Below are 23,467 nucleotides of genomic sequence, written 5' to 3'. Positions count from 1 at the left end.
GGCGACTTTGCTCAACTTTGCTCTACATTGCTCCACGTTGCCCGACGCCTGACAGTGCACTGGTTAGCGCGGTGCGCAGCTCCGCGCAAACCTATTGCACTAGGTAAAACGCTGCTTAGCTATGGGCAACTATATTACGCTAGGTAAAGCACTGCTTAGCTATGGGCAATTATATTGTGCTAGGTAAAGCGCTGCTTAGCTGTGGGCAACTATATTGCACTGGGTACAACGCTGCTTAGCTATGGGCAATTATATGTCAATATCCTTAATGCTGCTCACCTTCTTATATTTATATATATACATATTGTTCACTAATACATTGGCCATTTCAATGCTTTTTACTAAAATTTCATTCATATATGTCAGGAATTATTTTATATACTAATTTAAAACATAAAATAGAAAGGGGAGTGGTGGGACTAGAACCGGGAATGCCTCCTATTTGTGCAAAAGCTCTACCACTACACTATTGCTATTTGGATTAATTTGCATAAACATTTCTTATTATGCTCTTCAATGTCAAAATTGCTAACTGTAACTAAGCAATGGACACACCCGCGCAAACACGTGCAAATACGGGCAGCTATATCGGGAATTATAAAAAAATATATAAAGTTTACATTTTAAAATTACAAAGGGGTTTAGTATGTGGGGGTGTGTAGTGTTTGCTATGTGTACATTTCAGCGGACTCGCTCATTGCACTTGTCATTTTCACATTTATATAGTTGCAGGGGCGTGGATATTTGGACTGCTCGGCAGTCCGACACGCCCCCTGCAGTCTTACATGCTCCGTGCTAGCCTTCCAGTTGAGTCAGCGTGCCCTCATGCATATGCATGATGCACTGATGTCATACTCTTACACGGCCGTTTCCGTGTAAGACTTATTTAGTCTTACACGGAGGATTAGTGAATCCCCCCCACCAGTCAAAATGCTCATTCTAAAGGCATAGAAAACAAAATCTCATATTTTCATGAGAAATGTTTATCACTTTTATAAATGTCACATTTCACTGGATAGCTTCTATGCCATTTAGTCCCTCTAAAGCCTTTCACAATAATATTTTCAATGTGACAAATGATGTTATTAATAATCATTACTTCTACAGGCAATTCCCATCCCCAAGCCCAGATATCATTTTTAATTATATTGTGAATATAATATACAAAGCACAAATTCTCATATTCTTCGAATGTGAAAAATGTTTCATGATCTTTTATTGGTTAGGTGCCAATTGATTAAAATTTAAAATTACTTCATGGCACAGTTTCAAACATTTATAGTAAACATAATTATTTAATAATTTTCAAAAGGAATATCTTAGCCTGCAGTGTTTCCAGTTTGTTATTTATGCCAGTAACATAAAAGCATCTCCTCCAAAACAAAAAAAGAAAATGTATCACTTTTAACCTTTATGGCATAAAATGCTATAAAGATTTTTCAAAAAATGTTAATACCTTGTTTAGGCATTCCGAGGCATGTGGTAAAACATTTTCTTTGCTTGTTTTTAAAGAAGTAGTTGGGAACATTTATAGTAAAGACCCGAATAAGCAGTTTGAAAACATTGGAGCTCTTCTGGCCATATAACTTAATACCATGAGAGCCCCAGGTCTCAATGACCACTTAAATATTAAATGCATTTTAAAATCATGTCAGATTAAAGGTTTTTTTGTGTTTGCAAATATGAGTTCTTTCTGTAGAGTAAGACTTTTTATTCTATTTAAATTAAAATTGGGCTTATTTCCAAAATATTTGCTCTCAGTGTATATGAACACTTACACTGAGAGAAGGTCTTCTGGAATCTTAACACTGGTGTAAGTCTAGTTACAGATGGGCCTTACACCAAAGTAGGTCACTTACACTGAAAGCAAGTCTTTTGGAATCAGGGCAGACTTGCACTGACAGTAATTCCTTTGGAATCTGGCCCATTAATTTCACATGCATTGTAATATATATTAAATATTGTATAGACTGTTTTGTACTGATGCTCAATATGAACAATCAGAAGCTTTGTTGGGAATTTAGTAAATAAGTCACTCAGCAAGTGATAAAATGAAGTGGACGGCTTCCACTTTCCAAGTTCAGAAGTTCTTTTTAAGGCAAAAATGTTTGATTCTACTTTGACAACATCATAAGAATTTTCAGTTGTAGCAGCAGCACTTAAAACTAGACGTTAGAAAAAACTAAAACTGATGGATGTGTACTATAAACACAGTTTTATCTGAAACGTAAAAATATAAACTTATAGCTACCTTTACACATATATAATTTTAAAAAGTAGGGAACAAATATGTTCTTTAACAAATAGACATGAATATTTTTGAAGTACAGTAAGTACTCTGAATGTAAGGTTGTAAGTATGTAGGGTTATGTGGGTGACATCTTATAATGAGTAGAAAAATGCCATTTTCACACAGTTTAACAAATACAAATAATATTGAAAGAAAAGTTACAAGGACAAAGCTGTACACAATTCAGTTATTTACTTAAAAATATAAAATTCCCACTTTGAAACAAATGTAATTAATATTAAAATGAAGTAGATGCTGGGTTAGTATTTCTGCAAACACTATTTGACTTCCATCTAGCTACAACATGATAGCTGTGTCATTTTTGATACATTTTTATTCACAGAGAATGCAAGAAAAAATATATATTTTGCACATGCTGATTTTCCATACCAAAAGTATTTTATTTAACTCTAAAGAAGTAATCCTTAATTGTTTTTTTATTATTATTATGGCAGCTATAATCATATACTGATAAATTGTACATTCATTTCTTATAGTATTAATTATTTATCTATGGCAAAACTGAAACCAATGTTTGAATCTATGAAACGTTGTTATATTTTGGATGCAGTTTTGCAAAATGAACCCAGAACTGCCATACTGGAGAATTCACAAGGGAATACTATAATTAGCAGCATATCTATGTTTTATTTTTTTTTTTTGCATTTCAACAAGAGACCAAGAAACTTAAATTATACTATCTGAAGTAGCTGCATGTGGGATGGCTACTGGGATTAATTAGATTAAAATAAAAAAATACAAATAAATAAGAATACAGATGGATGTTGATTGCTATTTTGAGAAAAGAAACACAGATTACCATGTTTTATTTGGTCTTCAGTTTGCTACTGCATAACTTCCAAGAATGCAATATTATGCAAGTATACATTTCTCCCAGTAACCACATTCCAGATTTCAGCCCCCAAATAAAAGCTCATTTTTCTACCTCTGCAAATTTTTTTTACCTATCATTTTAAAAGATGTACTGTGTGTCTCTGTGAATAAAGATGCAAGTCTCTGGTGTCAAAATCCTGTTCAAAATAAATTGTTTTAACTAGCAACTGTTTAAAGAATTTCTTAACATGTCACTATGCTTTGGATATAAAACTAGTTACCTGATTTATGACCAATTTTTATCCTCAGAAGAAATGCCACTTCTGCACAAAAAGTACTTCAAAGGAATTTATTTTTAATCCTAGGGTTATTAAAATATGTTATGGTTGCCTCTTGAATATTCATTGAAAAATTGGGAATCCATAGTAAAAACATGGCAGTTTAACATGAACTTTTCTGTATATTTAGATCTCAGTGTCAAATATCATTATTCAAATAAAACTGCTATAATGTCCAGCTACAAAATGAGACTTTTGTGCATTTTGTAAAGATGCACTGTTCATCTGACATGGTAAATGTTCATTCTTTTCATATTAATAGCTGAATTAAAATTTACATGAAGTTAATTATAACTGTAGGCATATGGATGTGAGGTAAGTGAATGCCTGTATCTAAAAATTATTAGTTTCTATTTCAGATACCAAAGTCAGTCTGCTCAGAAAGCTGTTTTAGGGGATACAGAAAAGCAGCTCTTCCAGGACAACCGATTTGCTGCTTTGCTTGTGTTGCATGTTCAGAAGGGGAAATCGCCAATGAAAGTGGTAAGTTTTTCTCTTTTTTCAGAATCTTTGACAATCCCAAGTATTCTTCTAAATACATTGCATTTTGGGTCTTGAACAATCAGCTGGTTAGACGTGGCTGGTCATGATTCGCATATGTCTCTAAATCCATGCTTTAGCCAAGTATATACATGTGTATTTACATATATATTTTACAAACACACACACACATATTGCATATTAATGTGCAGTAACTTATGACAGAGATGAACTTATCAGATAATTTACTCTCAAATTAACATAATTTGATCTCAAGAGCAAAACATCTTCTAGTCATGAAGGAACAAATCCCCTGACGGTTTATTAGATGTTCCTAGGCAAACTGAAAGACATAATCCCTTAATGTGTCCTGGGTCTAACCTGGGAATTCTTTCCATTGGGCTATGCCTTGTATATCTCCCATGGTAGCCTCCAGGGGCAACCCCACAAAGTGTCCAAACCACCTCAACTGACTTGTTATCCATCCCAAACAAACATCAACTGTTCTGTGAGATACTCCCAGACTGCTAATTCTTCATTCTGCTATGGACAATGAGCCTAACTATCCTTTGAAGGCACTTCATTGCTTCCCACAATCTCCTACCCTTTATCACTATGTAAAGTTCTTGATAAGAGGATGGGGCCATAAAATTATCAGTAAACTAAAAGCCTTGACATACAACTCAGTTCTTGCTTCAGAGTTCAATGCACACCTCAGCATACTGCTTCCACTCCATCCATCTGCTGGACAATCTTCCAGACCAATCTACTTTTGTTCATGACCAAGAACCCAAGATACTAAAATCACTCCCAAGTGGGATCCCAGCTGCCACAGCTGCAAAACAGATCATAACAATAACCCTTGATTTGGAGGAGTTAATTTTCATCCCATCTGCTTACCCCTCAACAGAGAATTGATGGAGCATAATCTGCACATGACATTAAAGTGAAGCTAATAGCACCTTATCTAGCAATTGAAAAGATGCAATCCTCACATTCCCAGACTCTGTATATTCTAGACATTGGCTGTCTCAATATCCTGTCCATAAACAAACAAAAAAAAAAGGAGAGGAGACAAATGCATCCTTGAGGAGCTTCTGCCCACTTTGAATGTGTTCAGTTTAATGCTGAGCATGATGGTGCAACTGTTACTCTTCAAACACAGTGACCAAATGGCACACAGCAGTGATTCAGTGATTCCATACTATTTCTGTATTAACGCACAAGAAATTTCATGCCATACTGTCACATGTCTTCTACACATCCACAAAACACGTGAAGACACTTCTGGCTAAATCCCACTACCCCTCTGCTGTGTGTCTGCTGTTTCATAGCCAGGACAGAATGTGCACTGCCCCTTCCGAATCAAAAGCTCAGTTATTGGATGAACTCTCCTTTACAACACATGATCATAGAACTCTAACTAGGTCACATGATGCCACAAACTGATACAACCTTTAATCCCTTCAACTCAAAGTTAAGAAACAAAAAAAGAAAACTTCTTATCAAAGGAGTCCCATAACTTCTAGCAAACTACAACTGTAACAAGCAGCTTGCTACACTTTACTATCAAACTCAAGTGCTACAGTACTTCAGCTGTAACTTCAAATGCAGAATCATCATTCATTTATGAAGCTGCACTATCACGACTTCTTAAAACAATGCTTGCACAATACTCCCATGCTATCAGTACTTAATGTTTGTACACCTAGCAGGTTATGCCCAGGGCAGCCTTCCTGTTAGCCCCACCATAGTTATGGCTCTGACCTGATATTTGCTTTCCCAGTCTGGCTGAGTGTGAGACTGCTTATACATGAAAAGTACAGTTGTGTAAGATCTTACCATAATGGTAGATATCCTTATCTTCACTGTTACAGGATTCTTTACAATAGGGATCCCCTGGCAATGTCCGGCCAGTATACCAAAGCCTTTAGGTTGCCTTAAGGTACAATGTACATCACATGTATGCTCCCTACGTATAGAGTAGGGCACAAAGGTAACATCCAGACATACCATCCTCACAGCTGAGAGCCCCATTTGGAATGCCAGTCCAAGGAAAAAAAGAGGTAACCAGTACATCCAGAAGAGAAAAGAACCAGGAGAAAGGAGGGAGGGAGTGAATACTGCAACAGTGTAGAGAAGGACATCTACCATTCTGCTAAGATCTTAAATAACTGTACTGTGTCCTTCCATTTCACAGATGCAGTATTTCATACAATAGGGAGAGTGACAAAGCTCAGGAGGAAGACAGGGAGGAGGATGGAACAGCAGATCTCTCCAGGAACCCATGGAGAATGGCTCTAGCAATGCCAGCCCTAGCTCTGGATATCACAACCAACTTTAGTTAGTATACCAACCCTTGAAAAAAGCACCAGAAGAAGCCACAGCTCTAGTAGAATTAACCTTAACAGAAGAAGACAGGCTCTTGCCATGGATGGCATAACAAAAAGAAATGGCTTTAGAAATCCAAGGAGAAATAGTTTGCTTAGAAACAGACAACCCTAAGGAACAAGGATGAAAAGAAACAAAAAGCTGATCAGATTTATGTAAAGTCTTAGTCTTATCCAAATAAAATCTGAGTTGTCTCTGCACATCCTCTGTGTCCAGCACCTCCTCACTAGCAGAATGCGGAAAGGGGAAAAAAGTGGACAAATTAATACACTGATTAAAAGGCAACTCATTTACCACCTTGGGCATAAAAGAAAGATCGGTATGATAGGACACCCTGTCCTTATGGAAAACTAAAAAAGGAGAATAAGCCATAAGGGCTTGAAGCTCAGATACCCATTTGGCAGAAGTAAGAGCCAGCAAAAGTACAGTCTTGCAAGAGCAATGCTGTAGGGAAGCTGAAGCTCCAGGCTCAAATGAGTCTGGGTCAGTTTTTCTAAAACAAAATTAAGATCTCAGGGAGGAAGAGCAGGCTTTCTATGAGGTCTAATATGAAGGATACCTTTAAGAAACTGTTTAGCCTCAAATCTAGAAGCTAAAGGAGGTAATAAAGGCAGACAAGCAGAGATAGCTGTCAAGTGGACCATAACAGAAGAATAAGCCAACCCAGCATTCAGCAATTCACACAGACAAGATAAAAAAGAAACATTCACAGAAAGTGGATCCAAGTTAAAGAAAGGCACCAAACAGAAAACCTCTTCCATTTGGATAAGTAGGATTTCCTAGTTGTGGGCTTTTTGGCCTCCTGCAGGACCTTAAGCATGTCCTCTGAAAAAAAGGTGTCTGCAAGGAATCAAAATCCTATCACCCACACAGTTAGTTGAAGAGTGAACAGGTGAGGATGGACAATCCATTGTCTTGTGTGAGTAGGTTCACCCTGTGAGGTAACTTGTAATGAATGCCCTTGGTTAAATGCAGAAGAGGGAATCAATGCTGTCTGTGCCAAAAGGGAATCAACAGTAAGATATTTGGGAGCATCCTGTTGTATTTTGAGCAGGACGTTTGGAATAAGGGAAAGGGGAGGAAAGGCATTTAAAAAAAACCCTTCCTAGAAAAGAGAGGGAGTCTACCTTCCAAAGGACCTTGGATTATGGCACAAAATGCAGGAATTGGTTTGTTCAGATGGGAGGCAAATAACTACTTGAGGAGTACACCACTGGTGGATGATATCCAGAAACACATCCCTGTGAAGCATCCACTCATGGGATTGTGTTATGGACCTGCCTCAGAGAATCTGCCACAATATTCTGACTGAGGGAATATAAACTGCCTGAAGAATCACATGGTACTGCATAGCTAGTTCCCACACTAGAACAGCCAACCAGCAAAGGGGGTAAGCTTGTTGACATACCACATCACTGTGGTATTATATGTAAACACTTTGAAAGGCTCTGGAGAGAACAGAGGGTGAAATCCTGGAAGAGCCAGGACAAGAGCTCTCATCTCCTGCTTTTTCCTTTATTGAGATGATCAAGGACTCTGGCACCTTTAGACAGCCAAAGGATGCACTCCTTCTCACATCTGAGGCATCTGTGAACAGCTCCTGAGAGGGAAGAGGGAGATGAAAAGGGTTCCCTGGTTTGAGAGTCAGCTGCTGAATCCACCACTGAAATTCCAGCTTGAGGCATGGAAGAAGAGGAAGTAAGAAGTCCAGGGGATGAAAATGCTGAAGACAAACTGACTTTAAAAAACACTGAAGTTTTCTCATGTGGAGTTTGGCAAAAGGGAGCATAGGAATGGTGGAGGCCATAAAACCTAGAGCTCTCAGAAACTCCTCTGCAGTGATTAAGGCCAGAGGAGGAAGGGACGGAAAGAAAGCAATAAGAGTTGAGGCCTTGGGAGGAGGCAGGGATGCCAGCATTGAAATAGTTTGGATCCTGCACCCCAGAAATACATGATTCTGTGAAGGAGTCAGAAAGGACTTTTGGAAATTTATAGTGAACCCCAGGCTTTGCAGGACGGAAATGGCAAAGTGAAGATGCTGTAGTAGAATCCCTGGAGAGGAGGCCTGAAGCAGGAGATCATAAAGTAGGGGAAGATGTGTATCCCACTTAGCCTGCAAAAAGGAATCACAAAAATGAAGCATTTGATGACTACCCTTGGGGCAGTAGAAAGGCCAAAGGGCAAAGCAGAGAACTGAAAATGCCAGAAAACAGAAAAAAGTAAAACTTTCCTGAAAAGTAGATGACTAGGGATGTAATGATAAGCATTACTGAAGTCCAGAGACACTAGAAAAGCCTGAGAAAGCAGCAGGGGGAACAAATGCCCTCTTCCCTTGGAACCAAAAACATTCTGGAGTAAAACCCCTTCCCTCTTTGGGAAACTGGAACCTCCTGAATAGTTCTCTGAGTCAAAAGATCCTGAAGCACCCCTGGAGAGAAAGTCAACTGTGCCTGATGGGGCTGAGGAATGCCCCTGTAAGGGGGAAGAGATTTCCAGACCATCTAATATCCTAGGCAGATAATGGAAAGGACACAGGAATCCTGAGTAATCTTTAACCAAACTGGAAGAGAAAGAGAATGTGGCTGAGAAGAACAGGATAGTCAGGCAGCACCTGATTTGTCAGGAAAAGGAGATTTCTGGGTTACAGGAGTCTGGGTAGCTTTAGCAGGAGGAGCTCTTTTACCCCCCCCCCCCTTACGCTTGGAAGGAGAGTGAAACTGCCTACATACAAAGGCCGGCTTATTAGGGTAATTTCTTTGAAACTTAGGCATAGGAGAAAGAAAAACATATTTTAGTTCCTGCAAAGCCTTACCCTTATCTTAGAGAGACTTAAACAAATCTGCAGCAGCTGCACCAAATAAGTGTCTGTCATCCAGAGGAGCATCCAACAACATAGCCACAATATCATTAAGTGAAGGTTGAAGCTGAAGCCAGGAATACCTCCTCATCAAAAAACCAAAAGCAGCAGCTCTGGAAGAAACATCTGCTGCATTGTAACTGCACTTAATCGAATGGCGAGCCACCTGAGAAGAGGTCCCTAACAAGGAGAGAGCAGAAGTTTTCCTTTCAGCATCAGGAAGGTCAGAAATTACCTGACAGGCCTGAGAAAGAAGAGAAAAATGTATCTGGACATATGGATCTGATAGCTGACAGCTCTTAAAGCCAAGGTAACAGAGGTATAAGCCTTCTTACCTAACATTTCTATAGTCCTGCTATCTTTGAAGGAAGAAACTTTGTAGAGGACAATAACTGAGATAGCTTGTCAGATGTCACAGACAACACAGAGGAGTCAGCTGAAGGACATCTACATAGACAATTGCAATCCTCAGGCACCCTATAAAACCTTGTATCCACAAAAACGGACTGAGGCAGGCAAAGCAGCACACACCAACAAAAACAAAAACCTTTAATATTGTTAAGCGCTTTTTGTTTGAGACTGTGCTCAAACTTCATCAGACAAAGTGTATTCACAAACCACAAGCATAAATACTCAGCTAATTAACAGCTCAAATGAGCGATAAAAACAATTAACCAGTTAAAAACAACTGAAAAACATTTGAAGGCATAAACGTCATTAAAAGCATAAAAAATAATAATATAAAAACAATCAAATAGATATCAAACTTACACACCACCTTCAACTGCAAATAATTAAGATATATCTGTACAAAATGTCAAATCAAAACATTCTCATAAATATAAAAAGATTAATAATCATATCTAAAAGTCAACATAAAACTACCTTAATAAACTTTTAAGTTTTAAAATACTACTAATAGAACAGCAATCATTAAGTCCAGGGGTGTTATACGCATTTAATCTAACTTGCCACAGAAGTTCTAATTCTTCCAGCTTTATTGGAATGGGGCCATCCCTAGAGTCCTCACTGATCTGGTCAATTATTATGAATTTAAATTTATGGTCAGGATTGAAACTGACATGCTTAGCTAAAGAATTCTCAAGTTTATTCCTCCGGATTGCATAAATATGTTCATAAAGACGGTCACGAAGACGTCTCTCCGTCTTCCCAATGTATAATGATGAACAATTCTGACACAGAGTTAAATAGACTATCATTTTAGAATTACAATTAACTCGACATTTCAAAAAATATTGATGATTATGTGTATTAAATCTATTAGATTCAATTACATACTGAAAATAATTGCAAGACTGGCACTTAAACATACCAGGTGTTTTAGGGTATGTACGTTGACGTTGTTCCAATAATGACTTTAGATTTTTTGCCCTCCTATAAATAACTACTGGTTTATCACCCACTTTATTGAAAATACTGGTGTCACTTTTAAAAATGGCCCAGTTTTTACATAGAATGTCATAGAAAAAATTGCTATTAATACTATAAGTAGTGATAAAAGATGGCACTTGGAGCATAGGTTCACAGGTTGTAATGATTTTGTTAACTGTAACATTCACAGAACTACTCTACTGTGCGACTTCCACATTATTAATATTTAATAATGGTTTAAAAAACTGCCTAGTCCGTTTGGACATCACTTCTTCCATAAGTTCATTAATCATATTCTCAATCAGACTGAGTCTATAGCTTATTTGGACATTTCACTATCTAAAAATCATCTATTTCAGAGATACACAGCTAAGATTTATAGAAAAAGTTCATATTCTAATGCTTTTTTGCATTATTCTAGCTGCCATCCTCAGCACCAAAAGCGAGCTGTAGTGAAGGGTCAGTTAGTTAGGGCAGCCCGTATTTCTACTCTTGACAGTGACTTTCACAATGAATGTTATTTGTTAAAAAGTATGTTTATACATCGAGGCTACCCTGAGAACAGTGACTATTCTCTATTTTGTACCTTGACAGCCACTCTAGTTAAGGAAACACATGGGGGTGGTATTAAACAAGTTTAGTTATGTTCAAGTCTTGTATGTGCATGCAAATGGATTCACATTGGATGTACAACAGCGTTCACTGCCTCCACCTGTCATTCAACAAATGTTATACCCATTATTTATGAACATCTGCTTCATTTCTTATGGTTCTAATAAGAGATTGTAATGGGCTTTAGTCACTTCTGTGTTACAACACTGATCCTCTTCATTGTGATGTTATACAGATTTTTACTTCCTACAAATACATGCACTGTAACTGTATTGGATACCTCCCATTCCCAACTGCTATCTGTAAACTTTGTTTCTAAATTTGTATCCTCCCCTTGTGCAGTTTTTCTGGTAATAGTTATAATTCTCTGTGTAATGTGACTCCATCACCGTGCAACATCCTTCTCACATCCTAAACAATACAGACAGGGCTTTTCAGAAGCTCGCAAAAGCCATCTGGAATTCTCTTCTGACAAATTTAGAAAATTAGTTCAACATAGCCTGATCCAAAAAAACTGCTACAGTCACTTACATGACTCAGTGGAACATAAATGCTTACACACAAACTGTATTAGCATAAACTTTCTCCCTAGCGCACACACTATAGCTGTTGTAAAACGCCAACTAATCTTTCATCAGACTATAGAAAGGTGAATACTATACCATCAGTCATGCATATACTGCACATCTGTGTATCTAACATTTCTAAAATATCCATCTTGAAGTTGTACCTATATGTCCTTTATCCTTATTTTCTGTTGTATGCCTATGCTTACTGTACGTATGTGAGTTGCACATATTTGGTGCACTGCCAAACAAACGATAACACAGTGAAAGATGTTGAACATTTCAAAAGCCATTAATGTATGCATCATCAATGTCTGTGGCACATGTTGTAAATGAAGTGGATCATTTGACCAACCACTCAGCTGACAAATCTTCTAAGTATGTAGAAGATAAGGTTACAGAATAAGATTTCACCCTCCTGCTGCAAAGAAAATTTCAGAACTTCATCTGTGACTATAAGTGCATATACTATGTACACATCTTTTCTTCTGAGAACTACAATACCAAACATGAATAAGCCTAGCTGTAAATGTAAGTAAGGCACATCAAATGATTATGTGCAACCTAATACTGCTATGAAAAGATTCATAAGAAAAAATTGTTATACTTTTATTAGTTAGATTTGACTACATTGCTACCTTTCAATGTGTAATTCAGATATTATATAATCATTCATTTTCTTATAAGTATCAAAAATAGGATTCTTTAGCTAACATATATCCAAAAACAAATGAAACGGAGTCCAAACCATGGGCATGAGCAGTCTGTTTACGGTCATCACAAATGAATTTGGGTTAAAGGCAGTGAAAGAGATATTGCACATAGTTAATATATATGATGAGAATACCAACGCTTTAATCTTGGAAGCACTAGCATTGGTGTTAGAAAATAACATCTTTCTTTCTAATGAAGCACATTATAGGCAGGTACAGGGTGTTGCCATGGGCACACCCTGTGCCAACTCATATGCTAATTTAGTGTTAGCCTTTGGGAAGATAAAAATATTTTTAAATGTGAACATCCATGGAAGACTTCAACAATTATTATGCCAGATTTGTTGATGATATTTTTGTAGTGGGTACAAGGCAGTGATGAACTGTCGAACTTTGTTGATTACCTGGAGAAAACCACAGATTTTCATAGAGCACAGCAATGCGACCATTGCCTTTTTAGATGTCACATTAAATAAAAATGTAACTGGTAAGCTAAACACCACCTTGCATAGGAAACAATGCTGGAAAAATCATTATTTGAATGCACGCAGTATGCATTCTAGGCATACTTTTCATAATATTATGCAAGGGCAGGGACACAGAGTTTGTCAGCTGTGCACAGACAATCCCCCAGATTCTCAAAAGCTTACACGGAGTGCAAGATCGGTGCAGGAGCTCAAGCAGGCAATATGTCTGCTGTGCGATCCAGGAACAGCCTTCAGGGGCGTGCACGAGCGGTCCTGCACTAATCGTGCACGGACTAAGACCTGGTATGCAAATCACCCCATTTGCAGGTGAAATCCATGCAAATGAGGTGATTTTGCAATGCAGGAAGCTTGCAACAGTCCGTGCAAGATTAGTGCTATCTGCAGAAATGTACTCGTTAGTAACCGAGTACATTTCTGCAAAATCCAAAACAGAGCTATGACAGCACCAAATAAAGTCTGCATAACATTGAGGAAGCATGCCAATGGCCATGTATAAAGCCATTGGCATTGCAAACAATACCAAAAATAAAAAAATCAACTTTTTTTATAGCCAATTTCGTCTGTTTAAGCATAGGGCAGCGGCACACAAACTGGATCGGGGGGATAAGAATATAAACCTAAAATAAGCATTCCAAATAAAATCTGTATTCTGCCATGCAAGTCAATGGCAGGCAGAAGACAACCTGGCCAGTGAGTAGTGGTTGCTAAGGGGGTAGGCTCAGTGTGAGACATGTAACTATTCATTAGCAGGCAATCCTATGCAAATGAGGGGAAATATAGTGAATCCCAGTTCTCCCCAGCATGTGAGTCAGGTCCCAACAGTGTAAGAGTATGAATATCTGGGTGCAAGCCTAGGAGGTAGGTGACATCATGGGCATGTGTGTCAGGCATACTGTAAGCGGATTGGAGCCCTGTGGCTTGGGTTTGCTCCTAGCTTAGCATAGCTAAGCTACAGGGTATGTCTAAACCTGCCTAGTACTCTTTACAAAGTGTAAGCGGGTGTACATGCCGTGCACTGGGTTTTACAGGAAGAAAAAATAAGTTAAATCGGGAAATAGCAGCACTGTGCACATTTGAGCACTCTGTTTGCGTGAGGCACACACAGGCTTAAACAGGGAGGTAATGGGAAGGGAAAACAGTAGTAGGAAGGTATTCAAGGAGAACTAGCATAGCTGGCAGGTGAAATGTATCAGATTCAGCCAATTACAAAGGCAGCAGACCAGCCCAGCCAAGAACACCACTATAAACTAAGCAAACACCTTTCCCTCTGAGTTTTCCCACACTCTACACCACCAGTGTATACAAGCAGGGAAATTATAACAAACAAACCTACAGGCAACAACATGTGCAAGAGGCTGAGGGTGGTGAGGATGTGAATGCTGCTGAACAACCCACAGTGAGGAGATGGAGAGGAGTGTACAGACCATGGGTAACCTACCAAGGGCTACATGAGCTGGAGATAGTGGAGCGCTACAGGGTGGACAGAGACCTCCTACAGCTAATTGTTGAGCTCTGCTGGCCACACCTGAAACACCAAACTGACCGAGGGGAACCCATCCCAGTGGATACCAAGGTATGTGTAGGTCTAGGTATACTAGCCACAGGTACCTCCCAAAGCAAAACTGGGGATATCATGGGGATCTCACAGGCATCAGCATCCAGAGTATTCCACCAGTTCCTGGATGCCATGTCAGCACATGCCAGTGAGCACATATATTTCCTCAACACCCGTGAGATGTTGACTGGCAATATGCATCTCTTCCACCAAATAGCAGAATACCCTGGGGTCATTTGTGCTATATACTCATGCACATATGCATCAAAGCACCACCCGGTGAGCAGGGTAGGGCCTACATCAACCGCAGGGGCATCCCCTCCATCAATTGCCATGTCGTTTGTGATGCCCAGGGCATTATAATGAATGTGTGTGCTGGCTGCCCTGGAAGGTATGAAGATTTCCACATATGGTATCTGACGCAGCTGTACCAGAGATGTGCCAGTGGGGACATCCCACACGGTCACCTAGTGGGGATGCTGGATACACACTGGAGCCATGGCTGATGACACCCATCAGAAATGCACACACACCTAAACAGCAACGCCATAATGAGGCATTCGCACAGGCCAGACATATAATAGAGCATGTGTTTGGGATGCTCAGGTCACGGTTCCAGTGTCTGGACACATCCGGTGGAGCCTTGCAGTATTCACCAGCTACATGTACCCAAATTGTTATGGTATGTGCTATGCTACACAATATGATCCTGCAGAAACAGCTGCAGCAGGAACAGCATGGGGCAGAGCCACACAGCCCCCCACCAATGACAAGGCCTGCACAGGCACAGAGTGATCTACAGGAGGAACAACCTGAACCTGACCCAGTAGGCAGAAGGAGGCATGCCCAGTATGCCCTGGCCTTGGCAAAGAGGCAATGCATAGCACATGCACTGACACAGTAAGGACCCAGGAAATGACACCTCTCTCTCTGACTCGCACATACAGTAAAAGGGAGTGTACTATGTGCATCCGACATAGGCAGCCCTCCAGCACCATCTGCAAGTCTGGCACACCCTCAAGGTAAGTCAATCAACCTACCAATTGCCAAATGGAGTAGAATGTGTTGTTACCAGTAGCTATGGTATGGATGTGAGCATGCAAGGGGAATTGGGTGTCTGAATGTTATGGCAGCAGGCAGCAGACACCCATAGTGGCACTATGACATCTGTAACACATACTGGAGTGACCATAGTCGCTAGTTCTACAAAGGGTGACAAAACCCACTGCAGGAAATGTGCTGAGTGACATATGTGTCCATATGACCCACAAATGCCAGTCAAGACAGTTCACATACCCAACAACAGTCTCAGCCAGCAGGGCAGGTGTACACAAACCCAAACAGAGCCTGTGCCATGGCCCTAGAATGATGGCTATGGTTAACCTCCCCCCAGGCCTACACAGACAGACCACAGCAGGGCAGGCAGTAGGTTGTTAGTTCTCAAGGGTAGGAAGTCAGACAATAATATGTAGGGCAACCAAAGCCAAGATCTGTAGTACACTGGTATGCCTCTAGTTAGCATGATGGTTAGCAAGAAAGAATGAAATGGAGTACCTGATATTCCAGTACAGTCACAGCAAATGTGTACAAGTTTCACATGTGCCCCCCACATCCTACATAGTAGTGTAATAACAGTCAGGTGTGCCCCCCCAACCCTGTGTAGAAATGTAGAAACAGTCAGGTGTTCCCCTCTGCTATGCAGAAATGTAGCAACAGTCAATGCCAAATGATCGATGGATACCCTGCAGACACAGCATGCTACCTGTCGGTGTACAGCACAAAGGTCAGCACCGCAGTACAAACTACCTGTACTTGATCCATACATGCAATGCAGATGGCCATACTGGGCATGCTCACACACTTAGGGAAATGAAGGCAATGTCAGTCAACAACATACTGAAAGGTCATACTGGGCATGCTCACACACAAACACATGAAGGCCATGTCTGCAAACACCAGTGGACCAGACATATCTGGCAGTTGCAGTTGTTAGTGCAGACACTTGTCAGTATGCGCCACTCATGCCTTGCACACACAGTGGATAGGAATACAGGCATATATGTAAGGACAACACACTATAATAAGCCAAAGGTAGATGGACATAGATGTGTGGAAGAAGGTGACCATGACAAGGAGCCATCCAGGCCTGTCCCACCCAGCACACAGCCAAAGGGCCCCAAACACATGAGGTGCAGATGTCACTCACTGCAGATACTAGCCACCAGTATCTGTCAGCATTACAGACTATGTGATGCACATGCCAGCTGTGCAACATGACTGTACAAAGACGTAGTCATCTAGTAGCTGTATACACATACCTGTGACATATGACCCCGTGTGTGCCCGCATGTTGTGTGTCAACCCCTAGATGAATGGGTTATGGCCCATGCACACACTGCCCTCCCCATAGCCCTACTATGACAAGCCTGCTGAGGTCATCCAATGTGAAATACCCCTTTGGGAGAGCTGTAGCCCAGTGATCTCTGTGGTGTGCCCCATAACTGCATATTGCTGTAGTGTGATAAACTAGTTAGGTAGGAGTTCTAACTCCAGACTTGGCAACTGTGAGTGTGTGTTTGTGTGCATGTCTGTCTGACTGTGTAGACAGCAATGCTTTTTAGGCTACTTGCACTCCTTACAATTCATATACTCAACTTTGGCAAGGCTGCTGATTTCACCCACCTAGAAATACACCTCTGGGAAGGTTGTAGCCCAGTAATCCCTGTAGCATGTCCTGTAACTGCATACTGCTGTAGTATGATAAAGTAGTTAAGTAGGCGTTCTGACTCCAGACTTAGCAACTGTGTGTGTGTTAATTTGTGTGCATGTCTGTCTGTGTAGAGAGCAATGCTTTTTAGGCTACTCACACTCCTTAAAATTCATATACTCAACTTTGGCAAGGCTGCTGATGTCACCCATCTAGAAATACACCTCAGGGAAGGTTGCAGCCCAGTAATCCCCACAGCACGTCCTGTAACTGCATACTGCTGTAGTGTAATAAAGTAGTTAGGTAGGCTTTCTAACCCCAGACTTGGTAACTGTGTTTGTGTGCATGTCTCTCTGTCTTTAACTGTTGTGAGAGCAATGCTTTTTAGGCTGCTCACAATCTTTACAATTCATATACTCAACTGTGGAAAGGCTGCTGATGTCACCCACCTAGAAATACACCTCTGGGAAGGTTGCAGCCCAATAATCTCTGTAGTGCATCCTGTAACTGTGTACTGCTATAGTGTGATAAAGTAGTTAGGTAGGGGTTATAACTCCAGACTGGGCAACAACTGTGTGTGTGTGTGTGTGTGTGAGTCTTTATGTACATGTCTGACTGTGTAGACAGCAATGCTTTTTAGGGTACTCACACTCCTTACAATTCATATACTCAGCTTTGGCAAGGCTGCTGATGTCACTCACCTAGAAATATACCTCTGGGAAGGTTGTAACCCAGTAATCTATGTAGTGCATCCTGTAACTGTGTACTGCTGTAGGGTGATAAACATAGTTAGGCAGGAGTTCTAACCCCAAACCTAACAACTGTGTGTGCGTTTGTGTGTGTGTCTGTCTCTGACTGTGTAGAGACCAATGCTTTTTAGGGTAGTCGCACTCCTTACAATTCATATACTCAATTTTGGCAAGGCTGCTGATGTCACCCACCTAGAAATACACCTCTGGGAAGATTGTAACCCAGTGATCTCTGTAGCATGTCTTGTAACTGCATACTGCTGTAGTGTGATAAAGTAGTTAGAGAGGTGTTCTAATCCCAGACATGGCAAGTGTGTCTGTCTGTCTGACCCTGGCAGTGTAGAGAGCAATGCTTTTTAGAGTACTCACACTCCTTACAATTCATATACTCAAATTTGGCAAGGCTGCTGATGTCACGACCTAGAAATAAACCACTGGGAAGGTTGTAGCCTAGTAATCTTCGTAGTGTGTCCTGTAAATGCGTACTGCTGTAGTGTGATTTAGAACTGTGGTAGGGTTCCATCTCCACCCATGGCAGTTCTGGATGTTTTGTGTGTGTTTCAATGACTGTGTATGGAGCAATACATTATAGGCTAGTCACACTCAGTACATTTCAAATGGCCTACTTTGGCAATCCTGCTGATGTCATTCATTGTGAAATACACCTTTGGGGAAGGAGTTCTCTAGTAATCCCCATGGTGTGTCATATAACAGCTCCGTGCTGTAGCATGATATAGATCTCTGGTAGGGGGTTTATACTCACACATATCGGTGGTGGATGTTTTGTGTGTGTGTCACTGTCTGTGTAGGGAGCAATGCGTTTTAGGCTAGTCACACACAGTATATTTCAAATGCCCTACTTTGGCAATCCTGCTGATGTCATTCATTGTGAAATACACCTTTGGGGAAGGGGTACTCCAATAATGTCTGCGGCGCGTACTATAACTGTGTAATGCTTTAGTGCAAAAAAATAGCTAGTTAGGTGTTCTATTCCTAGACATGACAGGTGTGCGTGTGTTTATTTGTAACTCGTATCCTGTGTAGAGGTGAGTGTGTGGCCAATGTAAAGTGGGTTTTGCATATTTCTTATATGGTGGTCCTACTATATATATCACAATGTCCACCCTACAGGGATAACAGATGTCAAAATAGCTGAGAGGCTGGGGTACAAATCCATACACATACATGTGACATCAAGGGCAGGCAATCACAGTTAGCAACTCCAGTACTACCCAGAGCACACTCTCAACCCATGTCTCATACACACACATGCCTAGGCAACAGCCAATATGTGGGTAGTACACTTCATACTGGCCACTGATAGTAACTATGGAATGATAGCAGTGGGCTACAGAGGGCATGTCACCCTGTCCATTTGTCCAATATGCATGTACATGCAGACAGTGCACATCCCCTATGTTCCCAATGGACACCTGCACCACCTGTGGTGCCATCACATGTGACCCACAATGGACATACCATGCCTGACAACATGCCCTATATGGACAGATGCCACTGACACCAGGGAATACTGTTAGCATGCTATCAATGTAGGTGCAGGGTAAACCTGCTGCCCATTACCAGTTCCTGCCACAGGTGGGCAAGACGGGCACATCTGATAATCTGTGCTCACAACATGGGCCAGAAACCCCAGGTACAGTTCCACATGTCACTGTACATGCATGTGGGAGGTGTGCACATCCCAGACACCATCCATGTCATGGAATAAGGAACACATACATGGCAAGCGATGCACAGCATTGGCCACACACAATAGTCACCCAGGTGACTGGATGGGGGATACAATACCCACCTGTGTGGGCAAATGCAGAAACTACAGCCCTGAACCACAATGGAGACCATTGTCATGTGGTCTGATGCCAAGATATACCCATCGCCTACCCCTGTATAGCCTGCTGGCACAGTCGACCACCACACATCCATGCAGACATGTACCCATGCATGTCAGTACTGGCACCCTGTGTGTTTGTGTGTGTGTTGTATGGTGTATATGTTCTCATCCACACTCACTACAACCCCCATGGGCATACTGAAGCATGCTGTCTGATGTCAGAAACCTCCTTATACCCTTTGCCCATCCAACCTCCATATGACCTGTGTGGTGCATGTGATACTTGCACAGTGATGTGTTGTGGCAATCCTACTACTGATGAGTTGTACTCCTGGCCCTGCCAAGTGTGTCAGTGTGTGTGCATCCCTGTGAGAGTGTGGCTGTGTTGACGCTGATACCTGTTCATGTGGATAGGCATGTGTACATCACCTACCATATAGCTACCGTGTCCCTGTTGCAGATGTCACTCACCATCACATATATGTTCTGAGTGATCCACAGCAGTTAACCCGTGTGGTGCATCCAATAACTGCATTGAACTGTGATAGCACTACATAGTTATCAGGGGTTTGATACCCTGTGCTAGTAGGTGTGTGACACAAACATGCTTCAGTTTTACTCTCCCACCCCTCCCTGACAACATGTCTTTGCCTCTGTCTGCCTCTCCCACTCCCTCTTTGCTGGATTTGGAGATCTACACCTGGGTTGCTTATGCAGCAGCATGTGTATTTTAAGTGATGCTCATAGTTAGCTGATGGCCTCTGCATGAATTGCAGCCCCCCCCCCCCTAGCTGATTGCATGTGGAAAAGCTGTAGTAACATTTCCATAGCCAACTGCATGGAAACACACTCCAATATCTAGGAACATCATGGTGGTGTTGGCCCTTTTCATTCACTGTGAGGAGGAACCAGATCTGTTGTTTGGCAAACAGCATCTCAGATGGATTGGGGATTTACCTCTAATACACTGTGGAAAAAGGGCAACAAATAGGAGAGGGATGTGCCTGACCTGACTACAGACCGTAAGTGCTGCTATACTGCATTTGGAGTAATGTTGGTTTAACAGAGTATGTGTGTGTGGATATGTCTGTCGTACATGTCTCAATACCTGCCATGCCAGTTCCATGTTTATGAGGAATCCCCATTTGCAGGGTCATCTGCACACTGGGCAGGGTTGTGCCTTTCGTTTTATGTGTTACCCACAGTGCATCTATCTGCGAACTGCAGAAGGTAATGTGAGGATTGCAGTCTGTAGATGGTTATATTTCATGACATAACCTGGACATTCTGTGGATGTTTGTACAGTACTGAGGTCTGTGTACGCATGGTGAATGTCGACAGTGTGCATATTGTTAATATGTACTTTAGCCTGTGTACAGACTGTGGTAGATGCCATTGTTCTAGTTCCCCTCCTATCGATGTTACATGCTGCTCCACTGTATGGTACCGTATTGGCGTACATGTTTGTAGGGCCATACATACACATGTCACATACCACAGACAGCCATCAGACCAAACTGTGTAGCACCCAGTATATGTAGGGTCAGTTTGTGAGTGGCACATATGAGGATGGTGTAGAACAGATAGTCCATATACTGTAATATTATGCTAGCTTACCATATATGGCTGTGGCTGTGTTCACATTGGTTGTGGTTATGCACTTTCACACAGGTTTATCTTACCCTGTGCTGTCACATGCCTGTTGGATCTGCTATATATGCAGGTACATGTGCATTCCCCCATAGGAGATGTAGGCCAGTGTTGAGCCAGTCTGTCTGTAGCCCGCACAGTGCATTGTTACATGCCTAGCAGCTTAGTGTACTTACTCAGTGACATGTCATGTGCAGATACTTGCCAGATGTACTGCTGCTGGGCATCCCTTAAAAGTCATGTATGTCAGACAGAGCAGTGGGAAGCTGTACAGATGTATGTCAATATCTAGTGGGTAGTATGTGGCCATGGCACCCCTGTATCAGCGGTCATTATGTGTCAGGCCAGACAGGGGTGTGTGAATGCATAACCTATGGTGGCAAATGTATACCAGTCGTTATGTGTTATACCCATCTACAAGGCTGTCTACATCCATATTGTCAGGCATGGTACACATGTTTTTCACTAAAGGCTTATGTGTATACCTCTGGACTGTACAGAGTGTGTCAGAATTTGCACATATATTGGCCAATACCTTTGCTGCAGTCCACAGGGGCATTACGTGCTAGCAGCGGTACTTTACAATGATGTCCTTAGGATGTTTGTCAGTAGCCAATGGCACACATGTTATAAGCAGATGTGACCTCCCACACACACAATGTCTGTGAAGACAATCCCAATGACAGTAACAATAGTCTACTAATATACCTGCTAGACATACCTGACATCCCCTTGCACTACGAATTTGAGACTATAGGGGCTGGGGTAGGGCTACACTCCATGTCCAGGACATATGGTGGAAATATATGTACATATACTTATCCAGATAGCCATATATCTATGATTACACATGTGTAGTACTTCCAGTTACCACTGTCATGGCAACCACCCACTATAAATCTCTACATCATGTGGGTGTGGTCCCTTTACATTTCCTGTGTGATGGATATCCTTCCTGTGTGTGGGCATAAGTGTTACAGACAGCAGGTAGCAATGCCTCTTACAGGAGAACCGGCACACTCAGGGCAGCCACATATTTGTAGGAGGTTCAGGAACTACAGACAGAGTGTGAGTAGAGTTGTGTTATGTGTTGTATAGTACTGGTGTTAAAGGGTGTGTGTGTACATACTAGTTTACCTTGGAATGCAGTCTGTCTGCATAGCTCTCAACTGTGGGTCTATCCACAAGATGGCCAGTGGATTGTCTGTTTGGTTTTGTCTGTGCACCACACAGGTCTTGTCCTAGATATATCACTGGTAGTCTGTCTGTTGCATGCTATCAGTACATGGCTACATCCATTTGAGTTTCTGATGTCTTATTCCTGCATAAGGGTATGTTGCAACAAATCCTGTAACACCAGCAATTTCCAAGGTGTGTAACAGCAATATTGCAAGTATGGCCCTTTGTTCCTGCCTCTGTCTTCCACATATATGGCAGGCTTTGTCCTGCTGTGATACAGTTAGGAGTTGTTAGGTAATGGCCTATCATTATTTACTGCTAGCATTCCTGCTATCATCCCAGTCATATTGTGGACTCCCACAAAATATGTTGGTCAGGGTCCATACATGTGACAGATACATTGACATTACCACAACTAATACATTTCCCCCTAGGGCTTGCCTACAGGGTGTAATTGGAGGCTGCTGAACTACATCTGTAATTGTTGATTGTTACTTATCTTGAAGGCAAATCCTTTGTCTACTGTTGTACTAACTGAAGACCTTGGCCTGGACAGCATAGCATGTTATATATCCACATTGCTTGCATCTACTGTTTTGTGTGGGCCTTGCATTCATCACTGAGTACATATTTCAAAATTTATGTGCTGTAAGTAATGGCATACATTATTGTATAGTACACAAACAAAGGTTTTCTGTGTATGCATACCTGTGTGTCGTGTCATGTCCTTTGAATTGTGAGTGGGTATATGTTTAATGTAAGTATTCTTATTTGTGGGAATGGTTGGCACACTACACATTTCACAGGTACCAGT

General features: G+C 41.3%; 1 protein-coding gene across 1 annotated transcript in view; it reads left to right on the top strand.

The window, feature by feature from the left end:
- The window catches only part of LOC122808444 (extracellular calcium-sensing receptor-like), a 193,940-nt gene that overhangs the window by 126,026 nt on the left and 44,447 nt on the right, over positions 1-23,467 (top strand). Inside the window, exon 5 of the mRNA XM_044079407.1 lies at positions 3,822-3,945. Within this exon, the coding sequence (XP_043935342.1) occupies positions 3,822-3,945 (124 nt within the window). The remainder of the gene's footprint in view (positions 1-3,821; positions 3,946-23,467) is intronic.

The sequence above is a fragment of the Protopterus annectens genome, chromosome 8.part0 (genome assembly GCF_019279795.1).
Source record: "Protopterus annectens isolate FY-2018-M chromosome 8.part0, PAN1.0, whole genome shotgun sequence".
Classification (NCBI taxonomy): Eukaryota; Metazoa; Chordata; order Ceratodontiformes; family Protopteridae; genus Protopterus; species Protopterus annectens.
Note: the sequence above shows the minus strand (reverse complement) of the source record. Positions and strands in the feature narration are given on the sequence as shown.